Source organism: Suillus paluster, assembly GCF_016628075.1.
Source record: "Suillus paluster strain FC165 chromosome Unknown EDB91scaffold_80, whole genome shotgun sequence".
NCBI lineage: Eukaryota > Fungi > Basidiomycota > Agaricomycetes > Boletales > Suillaceae > Suillus > Suillus paluster.
Window position 1 is genome coordinate 168,323 of NW_024537640.1, and position 13,638 is coordinate 181,960.

Genomic DNA, 13,638 nt, shown 5'->3' on the forward strand with positions numbered 1-13,638 from the left:
TGTAGTTCAGTCAAAAAAAAAGGCTGAAAATTTTGATAGAGCTGACAAGTACTTGCGGTAGGAGGGCGGCTGGCCGACAAACTGATTTGAATCCCATATTTAGGTAGTGTAACATTAATATGACCATATTAAGATTATATTCAACAATCAACAATCAGTTCACATGATCATATTCAACACGTTGATTTAATCATGTGACCGTGTGTTGCTAGCCATGCTAGTGAAACTGGCTAGCTATGCTAGTGAAATATAAGCAAACCGGCCGCCATGGTCATACATATGTAGAACCAGGCTGGCCAGTTTGCTTATATTTGACTAGCAAACCAGCCAGCATGGTTCCATGTGTGTAAGACCATGGCTGGCCAGTTTGCTTATATTTCACAAGCAAACCGGCCAGCCTGGTTCTACATGTGTAGGAACATGGCTGGCCACTTAATCATATGACCATATCAAGATGATTTTCAACAATCAACAATCAGTTCACATGATCGTATTCAACGAGTTGATTTAATCATGTGATTGTGTTTGAACCACTTAAATTTTGAAGTCTTCAAAGGCTAAGGCAAACAACTGATATTCAAGGGCATGAGAACAAGCAACTATTTGTAATCCAAAACATGTAAAAAAGCAAATCTAACAAGGGTAAAAGTAGTAGTAAAAAAAAGAGATGAAATTCAATTGGCCTTCACACAAACTGCAATCCAGCAGGAACCACTCTTTCTGGCATGAGATAGGGTGACTGAGTTCTCTGGGGGGCTGAAGAGATACCCTTTCCTGCACTTTGAGTTCATGCATTCAAAGGAGTAGGTCTTCTTGTGGTTGGCTGAACGCCAAGAGTTAGCCCATCCACACTGAGGGCATTGGAGTGGAAGATGGTGGCCCCAAGGGCGTTCCTTGCAATGCGTCCATGCGAATCTAGTGATGTCCAAGGCATGACAAGCATTAGTCATCAATAAGAACACATCAGTGTGTCTGCCAAGTTTGTAGGACTGCATGAGCATGTCCGGAAAAACTTCACGAATAGGCAGACACTCAGTCAGGACGAGTTCTGCAAATGATAGAAGAAGGGGAGCCGCAAAGTTTGGCTGGAAACGGATGGCGTTGAAGCAGATGGTAGCTGTAATATGATGACTGGCAGTATGTGTCAGGCTTTGCAGAAGTGCAGGATGATAGACTATGGTACTTACTGAAGGACGGCCTTTTGCAAGGACGAAAAGGACTCCTTGTTGTTAACCAGAGCGCCACAAGACAAAAACCATAGGTAAGAGTCTTTGGCAGCTCTGATGAGCGGCTGCCATGGCATGAGGATGATGTCCAAAAACTGTAGGTAGAACGGTGAGCAAACAGCATGTCATAAAAGACACTACTCACACTGTCGACTCGGCCAGACACATACAATTTTTTCTTCCTCTCATAGCCCAGGAATGGATCTCCGAGATCGTCGTCAGTATGGTTGGAGATGGCGAACACGATGCGGGGCCAGTTATGTTGAGCCATTAGGCTACGGACCAATTCGCCCACCTTGACTTGGTACACGTCGCTCTTTACCTTGGAGCCGACGTCGAATACGAGCTCGTGGAAAGCGATACCTCCGCGTGGAAAGTAGGGGGAGAGGAAGCGGTACATGAGGTCGAAAGGTCCGCCGGAAGTTTCGAAGTCGACAAGCGTGAGGTGGATCAATACCACAGGCGTGGAAGAAATCTGCGATTGCAGAGATACTTCCAACGCACCGCGGATTGGGAGGAAGGTGGGCAAAACCGGTAAATTGTTCCTGTAAAATCCCTACATAGCGCGTTAAGACACAACTACAGAAGAAGAAAGGACTTACAAAGTAGGCAGCGCGTGTTTCTTCTGCGCGAGAGTCTTGTGCTGCCAAGTGGCAATATATGCACGTGAACATGACGTCGTCACAGTTGACAGCGTCGGCATGAGTGACGGGAATGTCGACGCAGCGAGAGCACATTGTGTGGGGACAAAGGTCACACAAGTACAGAAACTCGTGGCCGCTTGAACCGTCCCGGCAGATGATGCACCACTGTAAAACACGCGGATTAGTTATTGACAAGGTATGGGGCAAGTACTCACCTCATTATGGCTTGACTGCGCCTCACCAGCTCCCATCCCATCATCCATCCCATCCGCCTTGTCCACCTCTTCTCCTCCAGTCTCCTCATCCTCAACCGTCTCCTCCATCGCCAGATCGGAGTTGAGATCCGCGCCGATCGAAGAATCGAAGCCGAGATCGACGCCGATCGAAGAGAAGTCGAGCAAGGGCGCGTAGTCGACAGTTATACGCTTGGCGGTGCCTCCAGTCGACTTCTTGCAGGTTTGCTTGGTGCGCGTCATTGGATTGGTAAGCTGAGGAAAGAGGATGAGCGTCACAAGCGGGAACAGAGAAAGACTTACTATTGAATAAGCTAGATGAGCCTCGGAAGCAAAGACAGAGAAAAGACTTACACACATTTTCCGCATGTAGTACAAATAGACACAAACTGGTTGGTAAGCCAAATAAAGACACGGTTGAATTAACGCCAAGTGCCAAACAACCAAACAAGGACAAACGCACATGCGTCATATCAACAACAACTTCAATTCCCACGGTTCATTTTCTTCGCTCATTACCTTCATCATCATTTCTTTCTTTTCCCCCATTACTTCCTTCACTTCCACTCCCATATCATTCTAAAGGGCGCCTTCTGGTGTACCCTTTAGGTCCTTGCAGACTGCAGCTGCAAGGATCTAAAGGCAATGCACTGGAGTCGCCTTACAGTAATGGTGAGTGCTCATTTTCTATTCTCTCATTTACTAACTTTCTTTCTATGTTTATTTTCATCAAGGTGTTTTGGCGGCGCCTATGGTAAGTACTAGCACCATATACTTTTATGGCGGTTGTGTGGCTCCGCGCCCCCTGCTTCTTACTAACTTCTCTCCTTTTCAGCGCATGTCCTTTGGGTCTTGGGGGCTACTTTTATGGCGGTTGTGTGGCTCCGCACCCCCTGCTTCTTACTGACTTTCTTTCCTTTTCAGCGCATGTCCTTTGGGTCTTGGGGGCTACTTTTATGGCGGTTGTGTGGCTCCGTGCCCCCTGCTTCTTACTAATTTCTCTCCTTTCAGCACATGTCCTTTGGGTCTTGGGGGCTACTTTTGTGGCGGTTGTGTGGCTCTGCGCCCCCTGCTTCTTACTAACTTATCTCCTTTTCAGCGCATGTTCTTTGGGTCTTGGGGGTTACTTTTATGGCGGTTGTGTGGCTCCACGCCCCCTGCTTCTTACTGACTTTCTTTCCTTTTCAGTGCATGTCCTTTGGGTCTTGGGGGTTACTTTTGTGGCGATTGTGTGGCTCCGCGCCCCCTGCTTCTGCTTCAATGTCTGTTGGGTCTGGGGGCTACTTTAGTGGCGGTTGTGTGGCTCTGCGCCCCCTGCTTCTGCTTCAATGTCTGTTGGGTCTGGGGGTTACTTTAGTGGCGGTTGTGTGGCACCGCGCCCCCTGCTTCTGCTTCAATGTCTGTTGGGTCTGGGGGTTAATTTGTTGGCGGTTGTGTGGCACCGCGCCCCCTGCTTATCTTGGGTCTGGGGGTTTATCACTGACTCCGTCTTTTTTCAGCACTGGTCTTGGCTTGGCTTGGTGCGCCTCTTGCTTCTCTTGTATCACTGACTCCGTCTTTTTTCAGCACTGGTCTTGGCTTGGTTTGTGTGTGGTGCGCCTCTTGCTTCTCTTGTGTCTTGGGGTGGGTGTTTGTCACTGACTTCTTTTTTTCAGCGATTGTTCTTGGTTTGTTGGCAGTTGTGTTGTACTGCGCCCCCTGCTTCTTTGTGGTAAGTGTCATTTGTCTAATCAACGTCTGTCTAACACAGTTGTAGGATGTATATGGTACTGCGCCCCCTGCTTCTTTGTGGTAAGCATCGTTTTTCTAATCAACATCTGTCTAACACAGTTGTAGGATGTATATTACACATTTTACTACTTAGTATTCTCTTTGAGCGTGAGGCTTTGGTGAGGAGGGCTCCCTCATCAAAGTCTCACTGCTTGCCTTTGACTTCCACTTTCAATGTTTGCATTAAACTTGTAGTAAAATATTAGCTTGTGTACTTCGCACTATTTCTTTGAATAGTATGCCAAAATGACGCGAATTCTTGCTAGTGGAAAAAATCACGTGACCGTGTGCATTTTCTTGATACACCAGCTGTGCCGGTGGAAAATGAACTCAACACCAATGTTCTCAGTGAGAACTGCAAGTGTAAAATCTACAGAGATCATGTAAATAGCTTTAGAATCATATCAAATGGACAAAGCGACTGAAAAATCTAACGCAAAGAATCTAACACAAAGATGCTTTATGAAATCGAAGCTTGGTTGATTCAACTTGAAGCACACAAAATAAAAGTAACCAATGTGAAACACCATCGAAACACTTTGTTTTGCATGCAACGCATAATTTCACTAGCAGTACCTGCCGCCTTCACTATTACTTACTACTACTCCAAGAAGGTAAGCTTTGACAACTCTCTGCCTTGTCAAGTGCGCCATTTGGTGTGCTGAAAGTGCCGATCAGTAAAATTTGAGACTCGATGTTACTTCCAGTCCCGTTCTAACTAAACCCCCAATGTTGACTTTGACTTTGACTTTTCAGATCACTTTTCCCTTCACAACACCAAACTGCCCGTTCCACTCATCACCCCATCATGGCTGCTGTGCATGGTCCACTTGCACCTACCCACCCACCCCCCTTTCAGAATGCCCGGAGCATTCCTCATTCGTGTATTGTTATCATCCTACACTGTTGGTGGGTCCACTCATCACCCTATCACAGCTGCTGTGTATGGTCCACTTGTACCCACCCACCTATCCCCCTTTCAGAATGCTCAGAGCATTCCTCATTCACGTATGGGTTATGATCCTGCACAGTTGGTGAGCCCACTCATCACCCTATCACTGCTGCTGTGCATGGTCCACTTGTACCTACCCCCCATCCCCCTTTCAGAATGCCCAGAGCATTCCTCATTCACGTATTGTTATCATCCTACACTGTTGGTGAGTCAACTCATCACCCCATCATGGCTGCTGTGCATGGTCCACTTGTACCTACCCCCCTTTCAGAAAGTTCTTATTAGCCGCTCATCATTCCACACGTTCAACTTCGCATAAGCGCCACCCAAACCCCAACCAACTCAACCTTCCACAAGACACTCTGACCCATTTCATGGTCATGAGCAGCCTTCGTGGTTGTGCACAAGGTTCATAACCCATCTGTTTGCTTGTCCCAAATTACCTCCCCCCCATTGTCTTCTAACTCTCAAGTGAAGCTCCCACATTTCATCGCATATGCCCTCCACCGCACGAAGTATCATCCCACACCATTAGTGAGTTCTTATTAGCCGCTCATCATTCCACATGTTCAACTTCGAAAATCATAGAATACTTAGAGCGCGTTCCTTATTCAAAATTCAAGGGTAACAAGGCACTTGTCACTTGGAACCGAGCTGACCGGCCTTATGTGTGATGTAATCTATTAGAGTTCCGAATTCGTGGAACTGTTGATTTCATATATGTATACCATTTTAGTCAAATTAGCCACTACTGTTTTCTATCAGTTGCTTCCATCATTTCATAATCATCTACAATGTACCTAAATTGGGACAAATTGACAGTGTGGGAATTCAGACGGCTATTTTTGCTTTGTTTCAGTCGGTTCATATTTTCTCCCTCCCTCACATGGACAACTCAAGAAGTGAAACAACAAAGCTAAGGGCTGCACTGACTGGTCAGATCACTCAAATTATGAGGGATTCTGCAAACACAAGTGTTTTCAAGGAGGGGAAAGTACAATCTCACCTTCTACACAAGGCAAGGTATGACAGTTCATCATTTAACATTATGTTTTGACTTGCTAACCTGTTCAGGTTGAGAATTGGAGTGCAACTAAACAGTTGCTTGGCAACAGCTGATGCCCCATCAAAGTGTCTTCCTCAATATCCGAATATGAAATAACTCGAGCAGCGCTCACAATTGCTTATGCAATGGTAAACCCTTGTGAGTTACTTATGTAATAACTGTATTACCAGGGTTTTGATCTGAGTGGCAGATCATGTAGACTGGGATGTTGAGAGATATGCCGAAATGGCAAAGTGCTCTCCACCCAAGGCAGATGGTTCACCCTCCCCAGAAATAGAACGATTACAGAAATACTTCCCCCCAGCAGCAATAGGCAAAATGTCTGCACCAGCAACCATTGTGGACAAACATGGTAAAATAATGATGGTGTACTTGCCTGGTATCTTGTCAAGATCTTGAGTTGTAAGTTTGTTATTTGATGGGGATTCCCTCTCGTAACATTATTTCATTTTGTAGGACTATGTGAACACAGCCACTAAGGGTTTGCGAAATATGCTTCTTAGAACTGTTCCAACTTCATCGGCCTCAAAACAATCTTGGCGATCTCAAGGCTTTGTTGTGCCTGAGGGAGGGGGAATTTTCGGAGCTGGAAGAGTTACAGTATCTCCGGCATATTTTATGCAAAGACATGAGGTATTTGTCTAATCAACAACATCTAGCCAGTTCTTGCTCATTTTTGCAGAGAATTCAAGACCCACTGGTCACATCTGCTTCATACTCATCTGCAGAAGTCCAAGAGTGGCTCACCGCCTTATCGACTACTGAATATTTTTGGAACGCAATTACCGCTGCCTTGGCTCCTGGTCTGTTTGAAGCAGGTTCCACTGCTATTTCGGAAGTTGTACAGCAAGTCAGGAGGGCGAGTAAACCAGATGCAGTGCCTGTGTCTCAATGGCCCTCAATCTTTTCTGGATTGGAAGTAATTGCCAACCGTGTCACATTTTCTCATAGAGACCCTGGTGGGGCACCTTCACTCTTTGATCTTTTAGTGAGTTTGGGTAGTGGTCATGAGGCCAAGTTGACATTACGAGATATCAGAGCGGAGCTGGATTATCACCCTGGGACCATGGTCTTCATTTCAGGCAAGGTTCTGGAGCATTCTATCGGTCCATGGATTAAAGGAGAAAGGATTGTCATTGCCCATTTCATGAAAGATAAAGTTCATTCTAGAGTGGGGGTGCCAAGACCAGCATTTCCAACACAGGACTTTTTTTTGCAGATGGTGGGAAGGCAAACCAAAAGAGAGTGAAGTACGAAATGTCAGAGGGGGGTGGGGGGGTGAAGGGATAAGTCAGGTGTTTGAGCATACATACTAGATCTAAATGAGGTAGTAGTTTAGCCATTTCTATCAATGATTTTGTCAACTACAACCAAAATATTAAGGACATCCTCTTTTGCCTTAGTAACAGTATGTCTCCTCAAAAAAAAACTCGACTCAAGGCAGCTACATTTTCCTTCAAAGGAAGAGGTCGATTATCCAAAGGCAAGGACCTAGATGTCGATTACGTGTCTCACAAACAAGTCCTTGGAAAGAAAAGGAAGATGACCTGGGTGGAATCATGTGCCGATGCCTTCTATGACACTGCCCCAACATCATCTCCTTCCTCTAGCCCTCAGTAAACGGGTCAGAGAGGAAACTCAAGGGTTGCCAAGCATTCAGGAGGAATTTGATGGAGAAGTCCTCGGTGACTTTAATTCATATACAGAGAACCAATCAAGAAAAACAAAGGTGACCAGATTGATGCATAGCAATTTAATTCTATACTCAATCGAGATCAAATGAACTAGACTCAGAACGACTTTATCCAAGAATATCTGCCTTTCCGAGACTCATATCTCGATATCCTCCTTGACTTGGAGAAGCCCTCTGATGTCTTGGAGTGCCAGTCTTGTCAGATTGGTGAAGGGAAATTCCATTGTTTGACATGCAGTGGGGATCAGACATTTTGTCATCCTTGCATTGTCAAAACCCACCAACATTTGCCCTTTCACAAGGTTCAACAGTGGACTGGAAAATGCTTTGAAGACAAGTCGCTCGAAGAATTGGGTATTGTCTGGTATATGGGCCATGGGGGGCAACCATGTCCATTTTCTGAAGACCCACAGGCATGGGAGGATATGCCATTGGATGCAGAGGCTGGGTCTGTGCCAATGGAGACCTTTTCCAGTTCAACTACGACATCCACCCTGACCATCATACATTCAACTGGAGTGTTTTTGCACAATGTTGTTTGGTGTGGTTGTCCTGGGTCTAAGCATCAGCAGCATCTGCAGTTGCTGAAGGCCAGGTTATTTCCTGCAAGCGTCACTCGACCCCGAACTGCCTTCACTTTTGAAGTCTTAGATCATTTTCTAATTGATGCACTGGAGTGCAAGACTTCAGCATCAAGCTTCTTTGAGAAAATTCGACGAATGACCAATCACTCATTCCCTGGTACTGTTCCTGTGAGAGCATATAGTTATTCTTTTCAACAGTTGGACTGACCATATCAAATGTCTTTGCTGGCTAGAATCGATATCGAGAACTCATGAGGGTGTCTCGTCTATGGAGAGACTTGATGAGCCGAAAATGCTTCGGATTTGGCCATGACACTAGGGAGAAACCTGGCAAGGGTGATCTGGCTTGGTTTTGCCCTTCGTGTCCTCAGCCTGGCATCAACATACCTGATAACTGGCAAGACAAGTACGAAAGGCAAGTCATCTATTGTTGGTTCGGATTATAAGGAGGCTGGCTTTCTCTTCTATACAACATTCAAGAACATTATACTGACCGGCCAGCTGTGTGCTTCATGTTGTACAAAAACTCTGGCCTTGCTGGCTTAGTTTCCAACAAAGCTGGCCAGTACTGTATAGACAGGCTGTAGACCTGGGCCGGCCAGGCCAAACTCTGATATTGTATTTGGCTGGCCAGGACTGTATAGACAGGACGTAGAACCATTCCGGCCGGCTAACCTCAGATAATACATTGTCAGTCAACACTGTACAGACACAAGTATGCAAGCCTTGGCTAGCTGTACCTTCTATTTATTTGACCTCATTCATTGAACTTATACTTATTCTTTACACAGTTGGCTCATTTCGCAAAGATTCGTTGTGGATGGAAACTTTACTGCTCAACATATGACTATGAAAAAGCCACAGTTAGACATTAGTCTTTCAGATGGTCTTGGTTATATGGTGAAAGAGAGAGAATATCAGACTCATCTCTCATTGGCTGTCGAAAGTAAGGAGGTGAGTTGACTTTTAGCAAGGGTATTTGACTTTGCTTGACAGCCTGTATAGCGCTCTTCTTGTAGCAATCACCGAGCAATCAACACTGCAAATATCAGCAGGAGTAATCTTCGAGCAACAGGGGTAGGAGCAACTGCCTGTGCCTGACATGGATGCTTTGTTCCACACAGCATAGTTGATTTTCAGAAGGGCGAAAAGGTCTGTACATCCTCCTAAACAGCATGTTAAGTGAGCTCATGAGATGTTTAGACACATGAACATTGACTATTCAATATGCAATGCTTTGAATTATCATTCGGCTGGTATAGACTCCTCTCTCATTATTTATGATGTGGGGTGTCAGTGGAGTATTAATTTTTTACAGAGAGTTGCTGAGAGCCAAGGCTTATCCGTACCAGAAAATATGCAGATCATCCCTGCGGTTGGAAAATTCCATCTCAGCGCTCACAAATTGGCTTGCTTTGCAAGGTACAGCCTCAACTTTGTTCAAGGCGCTGGACATGTTGATGGGGAGATTTTGGAGACCTTATGGGCACCATTCAATAAGATTTCCCCAACTGCTCGGTCAATGAGTCATGCTCATCGCCAAGAAGTTCTTGATGATCATATGAGAGACTCAAACTGGAAAAAAATAGTTGGAATAAGTAAGCACTTCAATCATGTATATCTAAAACTGTGCTTGACACTTAAAATTCTAGCGAAGACTCTCTTGACCAAGTATAAACGTGCTCTCAAAGGCGTTGATGAGACAAAATCTCCTTTTGATGAACTGGCCCAGTCTCTGAATCCTGGGAAGATTTTGATGTGGGAAATTGATGAGAAAAAGGCTGTGGAAGAATGTGGGGAGTATCTTGACATCTACCAGTTGCAGATCAACAAAGGTAAGTGAGCTCTGTCTGAGGCTTATAAGACATCTAATCTGGAACTGAGTTCAGCCCCAACTATGGCAGAGATTCGGCTCAAATTAACCGAGTTTGAGAACGTTGACGACAGACTTCCAGGAACAGTATCTTGGCTCATCACTGGTATCAATCTGGAGGATTTACAGTACGTAATCAATTTGATTGGAACAACAGAATCGCTTGACAAAGAGCTATTTTAGGGATGCATTGAGAGCGAATATACGACAACTTCCTAATGATGCAACCTCTGCTCAGAAAGCTTCTATAGAAGAAAAGAGACAGAGATTGGCAGCTAGGATTGCCAAATTTCATGAAACTGCCGATGCTATGACTGCTGGCATGGATCTTGATATTGGAACAGTGCATTCTGACGATCCTAGATTCTGTCGTACAGATAACGATGGTAATGAGTGGGTGGAGGTTTCAGATGAAGAGATCTCAGAGGATATAGATGAAGAAATCCTCACAGAAGAGATGGGTATCTGGATGCCATCTTCGACTTCTCGACACAACAGATTGACTCTTGGGCTGGGCCCCCTTCAAGCTGAAGAGTTGGAACTTCAAAAAGGCCAAGCCAACGACTGCCTAGAAAACCTTCGTATGGCTCTCGGTCACAAGGCCCTTATTTATCGTCAGTATTTTCGAAGTGCCGATTCTACGTGGGCTGGCACCAGGTCGAAGCAAGAAGCTCGTCGATGTCAGCTCAAAATTGACAAATATGTAAGAAGCTATCAGAGGGCAAGGTCAGCAATGCAACATCTAGGCATGGACGAAGCTACCTTGGGCAGTATTTATCGAGAAATATTGCCCACCGAACTGAGTATAGACAAAGAGGTGACAGAAGAAAATAGATTTGGTCAAGGGTCAGACAGACTGGCTTGGTTTTGGAGGGTGAATAATGCCAGCGAAGGTCAAGAAGATGCTTGGATGGATGAATGTAAGAACAAAATTTCATCTCAAGTGCAAGTCACTTCAACTCACTCTGATTTAGTCTATAGGGTCAACTGGTTGAAGGCAAAGGCTAGATGGAGTAGATGGCAGGAGGAGTTGAGTCTGGTAAGACATGAAATGGGTTGGACCATAAACTGGTTCAAGTATCACCAGAAAGAATGGAACAGAAGGTGGCAGCAAGCGACTAGACCTGGTCATCAAGCCTATGCTTATCAACAGGTCTTGATGTGGGGAAGGTTTGCTCAGGATGCTGAGAAGGCTTTCAATGGGTGTGGATTTGTACCTTGATATATTATACCCACACTCCTGCAAATTGCACATTGAATGAGATGCCCTAAGTCTACCTACTGGGCAGTATTAACTTAAGGACTGCGAACAGGCCAGCCATCCTCTTAAATATGTAGACCCAGGCTGGCCAGTTTCTTAGTGAAATATTACAAACTGGCCAGCCATGCTCTTATACACGTAGAACCAGGCTGGCCGGTTTGCTAGTCAAATATAAGCAAACTGGCCAGCCATGCTCTTACATATGTAGCACCAGGCCGGCCGGTTTGCTATTGAACTATTAGCAAACTGGCCAGCCATGCTCTTACACATGTAGGACCAAGCTGGCCAGTTTGCTAGTGAAATATAAGCAAATTGGCAGGCCATGCTAGTGACATATTAGCAAACTAGCCAGCCATGCTCTTACACATGTAGGACCAAGCTGGCCAGTTTGCTAGTGAAATATAAGCAAATTGGCTAGCCATGCTAGTGACATATTAGCAAACTGGCCAGCCATGTTCTTACATATGTAGAACCATGCTGGCCGGTTTGCTATTGAAATATAAGCAAACTGGCCAGCCATGCTTTTACACATGTTAAAACCAAGCTGGCCAGTTTGCTAGTGCAAATATAAGCAAATTGGCAGGTTTGCTAGTGAATTATAAGCAAACTTGCCAGCCATGCTAGTGAAATATTGGCAAATTGGCCAGCCATGTTCTTACACATGTAGGACCATGCTGGCCGGTCTGCTAGTGAAACATAAGCAAACCGGCCAGCCATGTTCTTACATATGTAGATACAGGCTGGCAGGTTCACCAATGACTACATATACTAGCCAGCCTGATCCCATGGTTAGTACACTCAATGGCCAGTATATTAACTTAAGGACTATGCACTGGCCAGCCATGCTCCTACCCACGTAGATACAAGCTGGCCAGTCTACTAATGAAATCAGACTGCAGTAGATATATTCTGCATATACCAGCCAGCTTGATCTTATGGCTAGTATATGTCATATGATATATCGGCCGGCACTCATTCTACATACAAGACAAAGAGATGGTTATAGTATATAGACTGGCCAGCACTGATACTACATACAAGAGATTGGCCTATAATACCTCGGCCAGCACCAATCCTACATGAATAATGATACACTGTACACCGGCCAGTACCTATCCTACATGAAATAATGATACTGAAGTGATAATAAGATAGTACACCGGCCAGCACTTATCCTACATGCACCGGCCGGGGACTGGCTAGCCATGATTCTACGACCTTTGGCACATCGGGGCAGGGGTTCTACGTAAGGAAATGACTGAAGTATGTGTCTTGGGGTGGTACTTTTGATCATGGGCTCTATGGCCTTTCTGTCCGCAAGCGAAGCATAGTCCTTTCCTTATGCTATGAGCACGGGGTCTCAGTTAGTGCTGGTTTATTAGCGATGAGTTTGTTTCGGGAGTTTTGGGGATATGGCACCATTTGGCGTTGCTTGCTAGTCGGATCTGAGTTGGGTGGATGGATTCATAATGAATTATCCCAGCTGTCTGCTGTCCTAACTATCTTGTTAGTCTTCCGGTTGTTAGTCGGGGTTAGGCTCTACAGGTGGTAGAGTTTCAAAAGAGAACTTGAATCTTTTGTTACGCGTAACCTCTCGGATGAGATCTGGCGGCGCTAAACCCACAAGGGGTGTTCGAAGCGTGGCTTTCAGCGCTAGCCCAGCAAGGAGCTTGCCTGCGCTAAGTCTGAGTAAGGGTTGAGGCCCTTACTTGTGTAGAGTCGATTGGAGTTTCTCGAGGATACGATCCAAGAGATGGAAGTCAACTCAAGAGTATCGTCTCAAGAGTAGATGTCTTTGTAGAGGGGATTCTCTAGGCAAGAGAAGTTCAGTCCCAGTGACAAGATCAGATGAGAACTGAGTAGATTCAAGTTAGAGAATCTATCTACTGTACAAGTGATATATATGTAAGGGTGAGATACCGGTTGAGCGGTAAGGGCGAAGGGCATGGGGAATCCCCATCAATGAGAGAACTGAAACAAAGGGAAGGGCATAGGGTTCAGTAGAAGCCGTGGCTTCTGTGATCTAGGGGAAGAAGCGAGAGCTTCGCGTTTCAGAACAACAGGATAAAAAAGAAGAGATGAAAATAGAATAATCGTAACCATGGTCCAGGTCTAGACGAGTCCAAAGAATGAAATGACGTGTAACGCTCATGTTACTGTAACACTGGATCCGAGCACCTCCAATAACACCCGTGAACATCCCTACTGCTGGTCCGACCCCCTGTTTCCCTGTCCACTCCATCCCTCCTACTCCGACAATGCACAAAGTGCACCTCAGCAGAACTAGCCCTGTACATCTGCCCAACTCCGCTCCACTCCTCTGACACTATATCCCT

At 45.4% G+C, this 13,638-nt stretch overlaps 4 protein-coding genes across 4 annotated transcripts; 3 read left to right on the forward strand and 1 right to left on the reverse strand.

Moving 5' to 3' along the window:
• Positions 1 to 674: 674 nt before the first annotated feature.
• Positions 675 to 2,346, reverse strand: EDB91DRAFT_1253203 (uncharacterized protein; the record flags this gene model as incomplete). The annotated part of the gene is made up of 5 exons (XM_041323614.1): positions 675 to 1,131; positions 1,188 to 1,321; positions 1,372 to 1,782; positions 1,829 to 2,035; positions 2,086 to 2,346. The coding sequence occupies 5 exons, from the start codon at positions 2,344 to 2,346 to the stop codon at positions 675 to 677; spliced, it is 1,470 nt and encodes a 489-aa protein (XP_041172514.1).
• A 1,017-nt stretch (positions 2,347 to 3,363) lies between these two features.
• Positions 3,364 to 4,260, forward strand: EDB91DRAFT_1085885 (uncharacterized protein; the record flags this gene model as incomplete). The annotated part of the gene is made up of 7 exons (XM_041315960.1): positions 3,364 to 3,623; positions 3,670 to 3,689; positions 3,759 to 3,814; positions 3,860 to 3,894; positions 3,968 to 3,992; positions 4,111 to 4,158; positions 4,183 to 4,260. The coding sequence occupies 7 exons, from the start codon at positions 3,364 to 3,366 to the stop codon at positions 4,258 to 4,260; spliced, it is 522 nt and encodes a 173-aa protein (XP_041172515.1).
• Positions 4,261 to 7,766: 3,506 nt separating this feature from the next.
• On the forward strand, positions 7,767 to 8,375 carry EDB91DRAFT_1060145 (uncharacterized protein; the record flags this gene model as incomplete). The annotated part of the gene is made up of 1 exon (XM_041314317.1): positions 7,767 to 8,375. A coding segment is annotated over one exon (609 nt), but the record flags the coding sequence as incomplete, so codon positions are not given.
• Positions 8,376 to 8,477: 102 nt separating this feature from the next.
• EDB91DRAFT_1085887 (uncharacterized protein) lies at positions 8,478 to 11,263 on the forward strand (the record flags this gene model as incomplete). Its single annotated transcript, XM_041315961.1, has 9 exons — positions 8,478 to 8,671; positions 8,960 to 9,122; positions 9,188 to 9,225; positions 9,293 to 9,320; positions 9,487 to 9,766; positions 9,821 to 10,003; positions 10,058 to 10,169; positions 10,225 to 10,961; positions 11,016 to 11,263. The coding sequence occupies 9 exons, from the start codon at positions 8,478 to 8,480 to the stop codon at positions 11,261 to 11,263; spliced, it is 1,983 nt and encodes a 660-aa protein (XP_041172517.1).
• Positions 11,264 to 13,638: the final 2,375 nt, after the last annotated feature.